Here is a 14,000-nt window from a genome sequence, read left to right as displayed (position 1 = left end):
ACAGCACCTTCACCCCCTGCTGTTCCCACCCGCCTCAACACCGTTGGAAGGGAGGAGAACCAATTAAGGCGGGGGGTGGGGTGGAACGAGCAGCTGTCTACCCTTAGCAGGAGGGCTCCTGATTACATACCTCTCCTGCTGCTGCTGCTGCTGGCTGTCCAGCAGCAGACTGAAGGTGGCTGCTGCTGTGCACAGGTATATAAAGGCTCAGAGCCTATTATGACACGCGCAGCCAGCGTTCCATTGCCACATTCCATCTACTGCAGGCAGGATACCTGGCTGGCTGAATGTCGCTGAGAAGCTCACAGAGACCGCCATAAGCAACAGTTTAACAGAATGCCACAGACTAATCAACCAAACTTTTTGGGTTGGGTTCTCTTTTATAGTCTGCAGGCATTAAATGAAAGAAGTCAGTGTTCCAGCAGAAGGAGACAACGTTTCAGAAAAGGCATTGTAGCAAACCAAAAAAGAAATTTTAAGCGCAGCAGAGTAACCAGCGCACATACCTGTTAGCTCAGGTGAGTTTAAAAGGCTGCTGTTGATAACAAGGGCATTTGCTAAATAGATGGTGTGTGTGCAACAATATACTGAAAGGTCAATTATATTGTGCAGCTTATCTCACCACCTGTAGTTATTTAGGTGAAAGCTCCAAAATGCTTGCCTAATATGTCTGTTTATCCAAAAGGAAGTAAAAAGGGAGAGCTAGAAAGATAGCATTGCATCACATTACATGGCAATGCAATGCACAGTTGCTGAAGTTGAACCAAAATGAGCTTGTAATCTGGCTTCTGCAACTTTGAACATGAAAAATCCAATGAGGAGAAGAAAAGCAAAGCCAAAGAGTCCATCCCCAAATCCGACAAACAAGCAAAATGAACAAAAAACATTGAATTCAATTCTTTCTGATTTTAGAAACTGCATTAAAGAAGGGGTGCACCGGTCCTGGAGATACTGCAATACCAGGTCAATGCGTGGAGTGGACAGAGCAAGCTCTTTTTCCATCTCCCTGTTCTAAAAATCCATTTAATATATGGTCCCCAGATAGGGGACGTATCAGATATTAAACTGATAAGAACAGATACTACACTTGATCTTAGCCAAAAGGCCGAGAAGCGATAACCAGAATTGGTTTCAAACTACGGAGCCACCCAAGGATCCTGAAAAGTCCATTTGTGGAGATGAGCTCCTGGACTCCCGTTAAGAAGACATGTTGTCAACCTCTAGATCCCTTACATGCCTGCACTTTTCGGCTTGCTGCTGCTGCAATCCACGCGTTTTAGATCTGCATAACTCCACCTCTTTAAACACAGCACCTTCACCCCCTGCTGTTCCCACCCGCCTCAACACCGTTGGAAGGGAGGAGAACCAATTAAGGCGGGGGGTGGGGTGGAACGAGCAGCTGTCTACCCTTAGCAGGAGGGCTCCTGATTACATACCTCTCCTGCTGCTGCTGCTGGCTGTCCAGCAGCAGACTGAAGGTGGCTGCTGCTGTGCACAGGTATATAAAGGCTCAGAGCCTATTATGACACGCGCAGCCAGCGTTCCATTGCCACATTCCATCTACTGCAGGCAGGATACCTGGCTGGCTGAATGTCGCTGAGAAGCTCACAGAGACCGCCATAAGCAACAGTTTAACAGAATGCCACAGACTAATCAACCAAACTTTTTGGGTTGGGTTCTCTTTTATAGTCTGCAGGCATTAAATGAAAGAAGTCAGTGTTCCAGCAGAAGGAGACAACGTTTCAGAAAAGGCATTGTAGCAAACCAAAAAAGAAATTTTAAGCGCAGCAGAGTAACCAGCGCACATACCTGTTAGCTCAGGTGAGTTTAAAAGGCTGCTGTTGATAACAAGGGCATTTGCTAAATAGATGGTGTGTGTGCAACAATATACTGAAAGGTCAATTATATTGTGCAGCTTATCTCACCACCTGTAGTTATTTAGGTGAAAGCTCCAAAATGCTTGCCTAATATGTCTGTTTATCCAAAAGGAAGTAAAAAGGGAGAGCTAGAAAGATAGCATTGCATCACATTACATGGCAATGCAATGCACAGTTGCTGAAGTTGAACCAAAATGAGCTTGTAATCTGGCTTCTGCAACTTTGAACATGAAAAATCCAATGAGGAGAAGAAAAGCAAAGCCAAAGAGTCCATCCCCAAATCCGACAAACAAGCAAAATGAACAAAAAACATTGAATTCAATTCTTTCTGATTTTAGAAACTGCATTAAAGAAGGGGTGCACCGGTCCTGGAGATACTGCAATACCAGGTCAATGCGTGGAGTGGACAGAGCAAGCTCTTTTTCCATCTCCCTGTTCTAAAAATCCATTTAATATATGGTCCCCAGATAGGGGACGTATCAGATATTAAACTGATAAGAACAGATACTACACTTGATCTTAGCCAAAAGGCCGAGAAGCGATAACCAGAATTGGTTTCAAACTACGGAGCCACCCAAGGATCCTGAAAAGTCCATTTGTGGAGATGAGCTCCTGGACTCCCGTTAAGAAGACATGTTGTCAACCTCTAGATCCCTTACATGCCTGCACTTTTCGGCTTGCTGCTGCTGCAATCCACGCGTTTTAGATCTGCATAACTCCACCTCTTTAAACACAGCACCTTCACCCCCTGCTGTTCCCACCCGCCTCAACACCGTTGGAAGGGAGGAGAACCAATTAAGGCGGGGGGTGGGGTGGAAAGAGCAGCTGTCTACCCTTAGCAGGAGGGCTCCTGATTACATACCTCTCCTGCTGCTGCTGCTGCTGCTGGCTGTCCAGCAGCAGACTGAAGGTGGCTGCTGCTGTGCACAGGTATATAAAGGCTCAGAGCCTATTATGACACGCGCAGCCAGCGTTCCATTGCCACATTCCATCTACTGCAGGCAGGATACCTGGCTGGCTGAATGTCGCTGAGAAGCTCACAGAGACCGCCATAAGCAACAGTTTAACAGAATGCCACAGACTAATCAACCAAACTTTTTGGGTTGGGTTATCTTTTATAGTCTGCAGGCATTAAATGAAAGAAGTCAGTGTTCCAGCAGAAGGAGACAACGTTTCAGAAAAGGCATTGTAGCAAACCAAAAAAGAAATTTTAAGCGCAGCAGAGTAACCAGCGCACATACCTGTTAGCTCAGGTAAGTTTAAAAGGCTGCTGTTGATAACAAGGGCATTTGCTAAATAGATGGTGTGTGTGCAACAATATACTGAAAGGTCAATTATATTGTGCAGCTTATCTCACCACCTGTAGTTATTTAGGTGAAAGCTCCAAAATGCTTGCCTAATATGTCTGTTTATCCAAAAGGAAGTAAAAAGGGAGAGCTAGAAAGATAGCATTGCATCACATTACATGGCAATGCAATGCACAGTTGCTGAAGTTGAACCAAAATGAGCTTGTAATCTGGCTTCTGCAACTTTGAACATGAAAAATCCAATGAGGAGAAGAAAAGCAAAGCCAAAGAGTCCATCCCCAAATCCGACAAACAAGCAAAATGAACAAAAAACATTGAATTCAATTCTTTCTGATTTTAGAAACTGCATTAAAGAAGGGGTGCACCGGTCCTGGAGATACTGCAATACCAGGTCAATGCGTGGAGTGGACAGAGCAAGCTCTTTTTCCATCTCCCTGTTCTAAAAATCCATTTAATATATGGTCCCCAGATAGGGGACGTATCAGATATTAAACTGATAAGAACAGATACTACACTTGATCTTAGCCAAAAGGCCGAGAAGCGATAACCAGAATTGGTTTCAAACTACGGAGCCACCCAAGGATCCTGAAAAGTCCATTTGTGGAGATGAGCTCCTGGACTCCCGTTAAGAAGACATGTTGTCAACCTCTAGATCCCTTACATGCCTGCACTTTTCGGCTTGCTGCTGCTGCAATCCACGCGTTTTAGATCTGCATAACTCCACCTCTTTAAACACAGCACCTTCACCCCCTGCTGTTCCCACCCGCCTCAACACCGTTGGAAGGGAGGAGAACCAATTAAGGCGGGGGGTGGGGTGGAACGAGCAGCTGTCTACCCTTAGCAGGAGGGCTCCTGATTACATACCTCTCCTGCTGCTGCTGCTGCTGGCTGTCCAGCAGCAGACTGAAGGTGGCTGCTGCTGTGCACAGGTATATAAAGGCTCAGAGCCTATTATGACACGCGCAGCCAGCGTTCCATTGCCACATTCCATCTACTGCAGGCAGGATACCTGGCTGGCTGAATGTCGCTGAGAAGCTCACAGAGACCGCCATAAGCAACAGTTTAACAGAATGCCACAGACTAATCAACCAAACTTTTTGGGTTGGGTTCTCTTTTATAGTCTGCAGGCATTAAATGAAAGAAGTCAGTGTTCCAGCAGAAGGAGACAACGTTTCAGAAAAGGCATTGTAGCAAACCAAAAAAGAAATTTTAAGCGCAGCAGAGTAACCAGCGCACATACCTGTTAGCTCAGGTGAGTTTAAAAGGCTGCTGTTGATAACAAGGGCATTTGCTAAATAGATGGTGTGTGTGCAACAATATACTGAAAGGTCAATTATATTGTGCAGCTTATCTCACCACCTGTAGTTATTTAGGTGAAAGCTCCAAAATGCTTGCCTAATATGTCTGTTTATCCAAAAGGAAGTAAAAAGGGAGAGCTAGAAAGATAGCATTGCATCACATTACATGGCAATGCAATGCACAGTTGCTGAAGTTGAACCAAAATGAGCTTGTAATCTGGCTTCTGCAACTTTGAACATGAAAAATCCAATGAGGAGAAGAAAAGCAAAGCCAAAGAGTCCATCCCCAAATCCGACAAACAAGCAAAATGAACAAAAAACATTGAATTCAATTCTTTCTGATTTTAGAAACTGCATTAAAGAAGGGGTGCACCGGTCCTGGAGATACTGCAATACCAGGTCAATGCGTGGAGTGGACAGAGCAAGCTCTTTTTCCATCTCCCTGTTCTAAAAATCCATTTAATATATGGTCCCCAGATAGGGGACGTATCAGATATTAAACTGATAAGAACAGATACTACACTTGATCTTAGCCAAAAGGCCGAGAAGCGATAACCAGAATTGGTTTCAAACTACGGAGCCACCCAAGGATCCTGAAAAGTCCATTTGTGGAGATGAGCTCCTGGACTCCCGTTAAGAAGACATGTTGTCAACCTCTAGATCCCTTACATGCCTGCACTTTTCGGCTTGCTGCTGCTGCAATCCACGCGTTTTAGATCTGCATAACTCCACCTCTTTAAACACAGCACCTTCACCCCCTGCTGTTCCCACCCGCCTCAACACCGTTGGAAGGGAGGAGAACCAATTAAGGCGGGGGGTGGGGTGGAACGAGCAGCTGTCTACCCTTAGCAGGAGGGCTCCTGATTACATACCTCTCCTGCTGCTGCTGCTGCTGGCTGTCCAGCAGCAGACTGAAGGTGGCTGCTGCTGTGCACAGGTATATAAAGGCTCAGAGCCTATTATGACACGCGCAGCCAGCGTTCCATTGCCACATTCCATCTACTGCAGGCAGGATACCTGGCTGGCTGAATGTCGCTGAGAAGCTCACAGAGACCGCCATAAGCAACAATTTAACAGAATGCCACAGACTAATCAACCAAACTTTTTGGGTTGGGTTCTCTTTTATAGTCTGCAGGCATTAAATGAAAGAAGTCAGTGTTCCAGCAGAAGGAGACAACGTTTCAGAAAAGGCATTGTAGCAAACCAAAAAAGAAATTTTAAGCGCAGCAGAGTAACCAGCGCACATACCTGTTAGCTCAGGTGAGTTTAAAAGGCTGCTGTTGATAACAAGGGCATTTGCTAAATAGATGGTGTGTGTGCAACAATATACTGAAAGGTCAATTATATTGAGCAGCTTATCTCACCACCTGTAGTTATTTAGGTGAAAGCTCCAAAATGCTTGCCTAATATGTCTGTTTATCCAAAAGGAAGTAAAAAGGGAGAGCTAGAAAGATAGCATTGCATCACATTACATGGCAATGCAATGCACAGTTGCTGAAGTTGAACCAAAATGAGCTTGTAATCTGGCTTCTGCAACTTTGAACATGAAAAATCCAATGAGGAGAAGAAAAGCAAAGCCAAAGAGTCCATCCCAAAATCCGACAAACAAGCAAAATGAACAAAAAACATTGAATTCAATTCTTTCTGATTTTAGAAACTGCATTAAAGAAGGGGTGCACCGGTCCTGGAGATACTGCAATACGAGGTCAATGCGTGGAGTGGACAGAGCAAGCTCTTTTTCCATCTCCCTGTTCTAAAAATCCATTTAATATATGGTCCCCAGATAGGGGACGTATCAGATATTAAACTGATAAGAACAGATACTACACTTGATCTTAGCCAAAAGGCCGAGAAGCGATAACCAGAATTGGTTTCAAACTACGGAGCCACCCAAGGATCCTGAAAAGTCCATTTGTGGAGATGAGCTCCTGGACTCCCGTTAAGAAGACATGTTGTCAACCTCTAGATCCCTTACATGCCTGCACTTTTCGGCTTGCTGCTGCTGCAATCCACGCGTTTTAGATCTGCATAACTCCACCTCTTTAAACACAGCACCTTCACCCCCTGCTGTTCCCACCCGCCTCAACACCGTTGGAAGGGAGGAGAACCAATTAAGGCAGGGGGTGGGGTGGAACGAGCAGCTGTCTACCCTTAGCAGGAGGGCTCCTGATTACATACCTCTCCTGCTGCTGCTGCTGGCTGTCCAGCAGCAGACTGAAGGTGGCTGCTGCTGTGCACAGGTATATAAAGGCTCAGAGCCTATTATGACACGCGCAGCCAGCGTTCCATTGCCACATTCCATCTACTGCAGGCAGGATACCTGGCTGGCTGAATGTCGCTGAGAAGCTCACAGAGACCGCCATAAGCAACAGTTTAACAGAATGCCACAGACTAATCAACCAAACTTTTTGGGTTGGGTTCTCTTTTATAGTCTGCAGGCATTAAATGAAAGAAGTCAGTGTTCCAGCAGAAGGAGACAACGTTTCAGAAAAGGCATTGTAGCAAACCAAAAAAGAAATTTTAAGCGCAGCAGAGTAACCAGCGCACATACCTGTTAGCTCAGGTGAGTTTAAAAGGCTGCTGTTGATAACAAGGGCATTTGCTAAATAGATGGTGTGTGTGCAACAATATACTGAAAGGTCAATTATATTGTGCAGCTTATCTCACCACCTGTTGTTATTTAGGTGAAAGCTCCAAAATGCTTGCCTAATATGTCTGTTTATCCAAAAGGAAGTAAAAAGGGAGAGCTAGAAAGATAGCATTGCATCACATTACATGGCAATGCAATGCACAGTTGCTGAAGTTGAACCAAAATGAGCTTGTAATCTGGCTTCTGCAACTTTGAACATGAAAAATCCAATGAGGAGAAGAAAAGCAAAGCCAAAGAGTCCATCCCCAAATCCGACAAACAAGCAAAATGAACAAAAAACATTGAATTCAATTCTTTCTGATTTTAGAAACTGCATTAAAGAAGGGGTGCACCGGTCCTGGAGATACTGCAATACCAGGTCAATGCGTGGAGTGGACAGAGCAAGCTCTTTTTCCATCTCCCTGTTCTAAAAATCCATTTAATATATGGTCCCCAGATAGGGGACGTATCAGATATTAAACTGATAAGAACAGATACTACACTTGATCTTAGCCAAAAGGCCGAGAAGCGATAACCAGAATTGGTTTCAAACTACGGAGCCACCCAAGGATCCTGAAAAGTCCATTTGTGGAGATGAGCTCCTGGACTCCCGTTAAGAAGACATGTTGTCAACCTCTAGATCCCTTACATGCCTGCACTTTTCGGCTTGCTGCTGCTGCAATCCACGCGTTTTAGATCTGCATAACTCCACCTCTTTAAACACAGCACCTTCACCCCCTGCTGTTCCCACCCGCCTCAACACCGTTGGAAGGGAGGAGAACCAATTAAGGCGGGGGGTGGGGTGGAACGAGCAGCTGTCTACCCTTAGCAGGAGGGCTCCTGATTACATACCTCTCCTGCTGCTGCTGCTGCTGGCTGTCCAGCAGCAGACTGAAGGTGGCTGCTGCTGTGCACAGGTATATAAAGGCTCAGAGCCTATTATGACACGCGCAGCCAGCGTTCCATTGCCACATTCCATCTACTGCAGGCAGGATACCTGGCTGGCTGAATGTCGCTGAGAAGCTCACAGAGACCGCCATAAGCAACAGTTTAACAGAATGCCACAGACTAATCAACCAAACTTTTTGGGTTGGGTTCTCTTTTATAGTCTGCAGGCATTAAATGAAAGAAGTCAGTGTTCCAGCAGAAGGAGACAACGTTTCAGAAAAGGCATTGTAGCAAACCAAAAAAGAAATTTTAAGCGCAGCAGAGTAACCAGCGCACATACCTGTTAGCTCAGGTGAGTTTAAAAGGCTGCTGTTGATAACAAGGGCATTTGCTAAATAGATGGTGTGTGTGCAACAATATACTGAAAGGTCAATTATATTGTGCAGCTTATCTCACCACCTGTAGTTATTTAGGTGAATGCTCCAAAATGCTTGCCTAATATATCTGTTTATCCAAAAGGAAGTAAAAAGGGAGAGCTAGAAAGATAGCATTGCATCACATTACATGGCAATGCAATGCACAGTTGCTGAAGTTGAACCAAAATGAGCTTGTAATCTGGCTTCTGCAACTTTGAACATGAAAAATCCAATGAGGAGAAGAAAAGCAAAGCCAAAGAGTCCATCCCCAAATCCGACAAACAAGCAAAATGAACAAAAAACATTGAATTCAATTCTTTCTGATTTTAGAAACTGCATTAAAGAAGGGGTGCACCGGTCCTGGAGATACTGCAATACCAGGTCAATGCGTGGAGTGGACAGAGCAAGCTCTTTTTCCATCTCCCTGTTCTAAAAATCCATTTAATATATGGTCCCCAGATAGGGGACGTATCAGATATTAAACTGATAAGAACAGATACTACACTTGATCTTAGCCAAAAGGCCGAGAAGCGATAACCAGAATTGGTTTCAAACTACGGAGCCACCCAAGGATCCTGAAAAGTCCATTTGTGGAGATGAGCTCCTGGACTCCCGTTAAGAAGACATGTTGTCAACCTCTAGATCCCTTACATGCCTGCACTTTTCGGCTTGCTGCTGCTGCAATCCACGCGTTTTAGATCTGCATAACTCCACCTCTTTAAACACAGCACCTTCACCCCCTGCTGTTCCCACCCGCCTCAACACCGTTGGAAGGGAGGAGAACCAATTAAGGCGGGGGGTGGGGTGGAACGAGCAGCTGTCTACCCTTAGCAGGAGGGCTCCTGATTACATACCTCTCCTGCTGCTGCTGCTGCTGGCTGTCCAGCAGCAGACTGAAGGTGGCTGCTGCTGTGCACAGGTATATAACGGCTCAGAGCCTATTATGACACGCGCAGCCAGCGTTCCATTGCCACATTCCATCTACTGCAGGCAGGATACCTGGCTGGCTGAATGTCGCTGAGAAGCTCACAGAGACCGCCATAAGCAACAGTTTAACAGAATGCCACAGACTAATCAACCAAACTTTTTGGGTTGGGTTCTCTTTTATAGTCTGCAGGCATTAAATGAAAGAAGTCAGTGTTCCAGCAGAAGGAGACAACGTTTCAGAAAAGGCATTGTAGCAAACCAAAAAAGAAATTTTAAGCGCAGCAGAGTAACCAGCGCACATACCTGTTAGCTCAGGTGAGTTTAAAAGGCTGCTGTTGATAACAAGGGCATTTGCTAAATAGATGGTGTGTGTGCAACAATATACTGAAAGGTCAATTATATTGTGCAGCTTATCTCACCACCTGTAGTTATTTAGGTGAAAGCTCCAAAATGCTTGCCTAATATGTCTGTTTATCCAAAAGGAAGTAAAAAGGGAGAGCTAGAAAGATAGCATTGCATCACATTACATGGCAATGCAATGCACAGTTGCTGAAGTTGAACCAAAATGAGCTTGTAATCTGGCTTCTGCAACTTTGAACATGAAAAATCCAATGAGGAGAAGAAAAGCAAAGCCAAAGAGTCCATCCCCAAATCCGACAAACAAGCAAAATGAACAAAAAACATTGAATTCAATTCTTTCTGATTTTAGAAACTGCATTAAAGAAGGGGTGCACCGGTCCTGGAGATACTGCAATACCAGGTCAATGCGTGGAGTGGACAGAGCAAGCTCTTTTTCCATCTCCCTGTTCTAAAAATCCATTTAATATATGGTCCCCAGATAGGGGACGTATCAGATATTAAACTGATAAGAACAGATACTACACTTGATCTTAGCCAAAAGGCCGAGAAGCGATAACCAGAATTGGTTTCAAACTACGGAGCCACCCAAGGATCCTGAAAAGTCCATTTGTGGAGATGAGCTCCTGGACTCCCGTTAAGAAGACATGTTGTCAACCTCTAGATCCCTTACATGCCTGCACTTTTCGGCTTGCTGCTGCTGCAATCCACGCGTTTTAGATCTGCATAACTCCACCTCTTTAACACTAGAACTACTGATGGAGTCATTTTGACTCCTTTCGTTTTTTATTTCTCTTCTGTGACTACATTTTTCAGAATTCCGGCTTGAAACTCGGTGACTTTTCCTCAAATATGATGTGAAAAAAGATTTTGTGAGAATAAATAATTTTGGTGAAAAATTTGCGCGTTTTTTTCTAAATTTACCAAGAACTACTGAAGGGAGTCATTTTGACTCCCTACTATATTTTGAGGTCCTTTTGTCACTAAATGTTGCTATAAAGTTTTGTGCATAATTTTTTCACTCTGTCTTATTTACCCTGATGTTCATATAGATGTAGTTCAATTTACATGTCAACTTTTCACATTTTCCATGTGTTTTACCTGCTTGTATTACTGTGTAATGCTGAACAAAATAGCTTGTTTACTCTCGGCTCTTATCTTATGCTAATGAAGGGTGGTGTTTTTCTAAGGTCCTAGCAGGAGACAGTATTCTGGATAGTATCTTAACTTTCAGTTCAGCTGAAGAGACAAAGAGAACAGACACAGACATACGAGCTCTGAAGACTCATACAGGTATGAATTGTTATGAAATAGTTTAGCTGTCTGTCAACTGATTCAGCCCACCTACTTTTGAAGGTGGCAGAACAGTTATTATTTCTTTTAGTTTTCATTTCATTTCTATTTTTCAGCAGGGAACTATATAGAATTATGGAATTTGTGAGGAATATGGAGAGAAGACGTTTGATAAAGCCTCAGGATATTCTGGCTACTTTGCAATCCATACCGGAGGATGAATCGGAATCCGAATTGCAGGAACATGTATTTGATTCTGACAGTGATGAAGATTTCATTCCTCAGAACATATCAAGTGAATCTGAAGACTCAGAAGGAACAAATCCAGAAGGTAAGTAGTTATGTGTATTTATTTGTTCTTCCACACACTGAGTTAGGGCCTGTGCACACTAGCAGAATTCTGGCTGAATAGCCATCTGGATATTCTTGCCGCAATACAGGCCGTACCTGCCCGCTCATGCCTGAAGCTCCGCTCCGAACCCCGGGCTGGAGCCGCTGTCAGGGACAGAGCAGCGCTTGCTTACGCGCGAGCACGGCTCCGTCCCAGACAGCGGCTCCAGCCCGGGGTTCGGAGCGGAGCTTCAGGTATGAAACTCCGCTCTGTACCTGAGCGGGCAGGTACGGGCCGGATTGTGGTGAGAATATCCGGTCGGATATTCCGCCGCTAATCCAGCCAGTGTGCACGGACCCTTACAAAACAAAAATTCTAAATATTCATCAACTTTTTTCCAGATATTCCAAGCACATCAACTGGGGATCGGGCTCATGCAGTTATGTTGCCTCGTGACCATCCTCCTGGTCGTGGACAGAAAAAATCAGCAAAACGTCCCAGAAATGAAAGAACAACAGATAACGATGGCGGCGAAGGTAATGCAACAACAAACACCAGAGAAGGCGAATCTGAAGGAATACTAGTTTCAGCGGATGGTATTCAATGGAAACCTGTTGAAATTGGAGAACACTTGCCTGGTAGGCGTGACAGCCAAAATATTCTTCGAGAAGCACCTGGCCCTACAGGATACGCCAGAAGAAATATCATTATCGATAGTCCTTTGAGCGCATGGCGTTTATTTTTTGATTCATATATATTGACACATATAAAGAACTGTACGCTTGCAGAAGCATGCAGGAACAATAATTTACAGTTTACTCTATCTGATGAGGAGCTAGATGCATTCATTGCGATATTCTATGCTCGTGGAATATCTGGCACGAACCGTCACTCGATTAGCAGTATTTGGTGTAATGACTGGGGAATACCGTTTTGCAAAGCGACAATGTCTAGGGACCGCTTTGTTGAAATTATGAGGTTTCTCAGATTTGATGAGAAATCTACTCGATCGGAGAGACTGCAAACGGACAAGTTTGCTCTATTTTCTACTGTGTGGGACAGGTTTATTGAAAATTGTATTGCGTGTTACAAACCTGGCCCATACATAACGGTGGATGAGCAACTTTTCCCAAGCAAAACTAGGTGTCCATTCACGCAGTACATGCCTTCCAAACCAGATAAATAAGGCCACAAATATTGGCTAGCTGTTGATAAGAGGAGCAAATATCTGGCAAATGGCTTCCCTTATCTAGGCAAAGATGACACACGCCGTGCTGAGGACCGTTTAGCTGACCATGTGGTAATGAAGTTATTGGACCCGTTTTTGAAAAAAGGTCGCAATGTTACAACCGATAATTATTTTACTTCAGTAAAATTAGCTAAACAGCTAAAAAGCAAAGGAACAACCATCGTGGGAACACTGAACAAGATAAGGCGAGAAGTGCCTAAAGAAATAAAATCCATGAAAGAGGAATTGTACAACACTAAAGTGTTTAGAAATGAAGACAATTTTACACTTACAGTATATCAAGGAAAGCCCAACAAAAATGTTGTCATTTTGAGTTCCGTCCATTCAGATGTTGTTGTTACGTCTGATTCCGCTAAAAAAACTCCAGAAACGGTAAAGTTTTACAATGAAACAAAATATGGAGTAGATGTAGTGGATCAGATGGCACGAAAATATACCACACGAACATGCACAAGGAGATGGCCTGTTCATGCATTTGAAAATGCCTTAGACTTTGCGGGTATAAATGCATGGATAATATTCAAGGAGATTACCCACCAAAAAATGTCACGCAAGGCATTTTTGCAAACGCTTGTGAGAGAGTTGAGTGGTCCTTATGTCACAGATAGGGAAAAGGGTTCCACGTCCCAAGTTTCTACATGCTCAGAAGTGATGGTTCAAACAAAATTTTGCCAGATCAAAGAAAAGTGCAAGAAAAATAGATCTGTCGGAAATTGTAAGACTTGTGGTAAGTCTTTGTGTGGGCAATGTACTGCCATAAATCAAAGGCAATGCCTAAAATGCGAAACACCAGATGTTTAGAAGGTGAATTCTGCGCCATATTTTCATTTTTATGCTCCTCCACCTACATTTTCTCTGCTTTTTGTTCTTCAGTTGTTGTTTATATGTGTGCACTTGAATAAAAAAAAATGTTTGAAAAACGTCTATTATAATTATTGTTATTTTCTGTAGAAAAATAAGAAAAGCAGAAAAAAAACAATCAAAAGCATTACTGTTGGATCTCACAATAATAATACATTACAAAAAATATAATTATTAATAAATAACCACAAATGAAACTCTAAAAATAAACGAAAACAAGCAAGGAGTCAAAATGACTCCTTTCAGTAGTTCTAGGCGGGGTCACGAGTCCAGTAGTCCTAGTGTTAAACACAGCACCTTCACCCCCTGCTGTTCCCACCCGCCTCAACACCGATGGAAGGGAGGAGAACCAATTAAGGCGGGGGGTGGGGTGGAACGAGCAGCTGTCTACCCTTAGCAGGAGGGCTCCTGATTACATACCTCTCCTGCTGCTGCTGCTGCTGGCTGTCCAGCAGCAGACTGAAGGTGGCTGCTGCTGTGCACAGGTATATAAAGGCTCAGAGCCTATTATGACACGCGCAGCCAGCGTTCCATTGCCACATTCCATCTACTGCAGGCAGGATACCT

General features: G+C 44.0%; 1 protein-coding gene and 8 non-coding genes across 9 annotated transcripts; 1 reads left to right on the top strand and 8 right to left on the bottom strand.

Moving 5' to 3' along the window:
- Positions 1 to 926: 926 nt before the first annotated feature.
- On the bottom strand, positions 927 to 1,117 carry LOC141202067 (U2 spliceosomal RNA). Its single transcript, XR_012273352.1, has one exon. It is a non-coding gene; the product is annotated as a U2 spliceosomal RNA (small nuclear RNA).
- Positions 1,118 to 2,229: 1,112 nt separating this feature from the next.
- Positions 2,230 to 2,420, bottom strand: LOC141202066 (U2 spliceosomal RNA). The gene has a single exon (XR_012273351.1). It is a non-coding gene; the product is annotated as a U2 spliceosomal RNA (small nuclear RNA).
- Positions 2,421 to 3,538: 1,118 nt separating this feature from the next.
- Positions 3,539 to 3,729, bottom strand: LOC141202065 (U2 spliceosomal RNA). The gene has a single exon (XR_012273350.1). It is a non-coding gene; the product is annotated as a U2 spliceosomal RNA (small nuclear RNA).
- Positions 3,730 to 4,844: 1,115 nt separating this feature from the next.
- LOC141202064 (U2 spliceosomal RNA) lies at positions 4,845 to 5,035 on the bottom strand. The gene has a single exon (XR_012273349.1). It is a non-coding gene; the product is annotated as a U2 spliceosomal RNA (small nuclear RNA).
- Positions 5,036 to 6,150: 1,115 nt separating this feature from the next.
- Positions 6,151 to 6,341, bottom strand: LOC141202426 (U2 spliceosomal RNA). Its single transcript, XR_012273699.1, has one exon. It is a non-coding gene; the product is annotated as a U2 spliceosomal RNA (small nuclear RNA).
- Positions 6,342 to 7,453: 1,112 nt separating this feature from the next.
- LOC141202063 (U2 spliceosomal RNA) lies at positions 7,454 to 7,644 on the bottom strand. The gene has a single exon (XR_012273348.1). It is a non-coding gene; the product is annotated as a U2 spliceosomal RNA (small nuclear RNA).
- A 1,115-nt stretch (positions 7,645 to 8,759) lies between these two features.
- Positions 8,760 to 8,950, bottom strand: LOC141202061 (U2 spliceosomal RNA). The gene has a single exon (XR_012273346.1). It is a non-coding gene; the product is annotated as a U2 spliceosomal RNA (small nuclear RNA).
- A 1,115-nt stretch (positions 8,951 to 10,065) lies between these two features.
- Positions 10,066 to 10,256, bottom strand: LOC141202059 (U2 spliceosomal RNA). The gene has a single exon (XR_012273345.1). It is a non-coding gene; the product is annotated as a U2 spliceosomal RNA (small nuclear RNA).
- Positions 10,257 to 10,924: 668 nt separating this feature from the next.
- On the top strand, positions 10,925 to 12,892 carry LOC141201660 (uncharacterized). Its single transcript, XM_073663678.1, has 3 exons — positions 10,925 to 10,992; positions 11,109 to 11,323; positions 11,725 to 12,892. Exons 2-3 carry the CDS (start codon positions 11,128 to 11,130, stop codon positions 12,507 to 12,509), a joined length of 981 nt encoding a protein of 326 aa, XP_073519779.1. The 5' UTR covers positions 10,925 to 10,992; positions 11,109 to 11,127; the 3' UTR covers positions 12,510 to 12,892.
- The last annotated feature ends 1,108 nt before the right edge of the window (positions 12,893 to 14,000 follow it).

Source organism: Phyllobates terribilis, unplaced genomic scaffold (genome assembly GCF_046119375.1).
Source record: "Phyllobates terribilis strain yellow unplaced genomic scaffold, ASM4611937v1 Scaffold_123__1_contigs__length_5148117, whole genome shotgun sequence".
NCBI classification, from domain to species: domain Eukaryota; kingdom Metazoa; phylum Chordata; class Amphibia; order Anura; family Dendrobatidae; genus Phyllobates; species Phyllobates terribilis.
This window is presented reverse-complemented; position numbering and strand designations above follow the sequence as displayed.

What these genes read in the sequence shown, in the direction of transcription:
- LOC141201660 (XM_073663678.1), top strand. Translation starts at nt 11,128, where the DNA reads ATGGAATTTGTGAGGAATATGGAGAGAAGACGTTTGATAAAGCCTCAG. An exon ending in AGAAGGAACAAATCCAGAAG is followed by an intron (nt 11,324 to 11,724) that starts GTAAGTAGTTAT and finishes ACTTTTTTCCAG; the next exon opens with ATATTCCAAGCACATCAACT.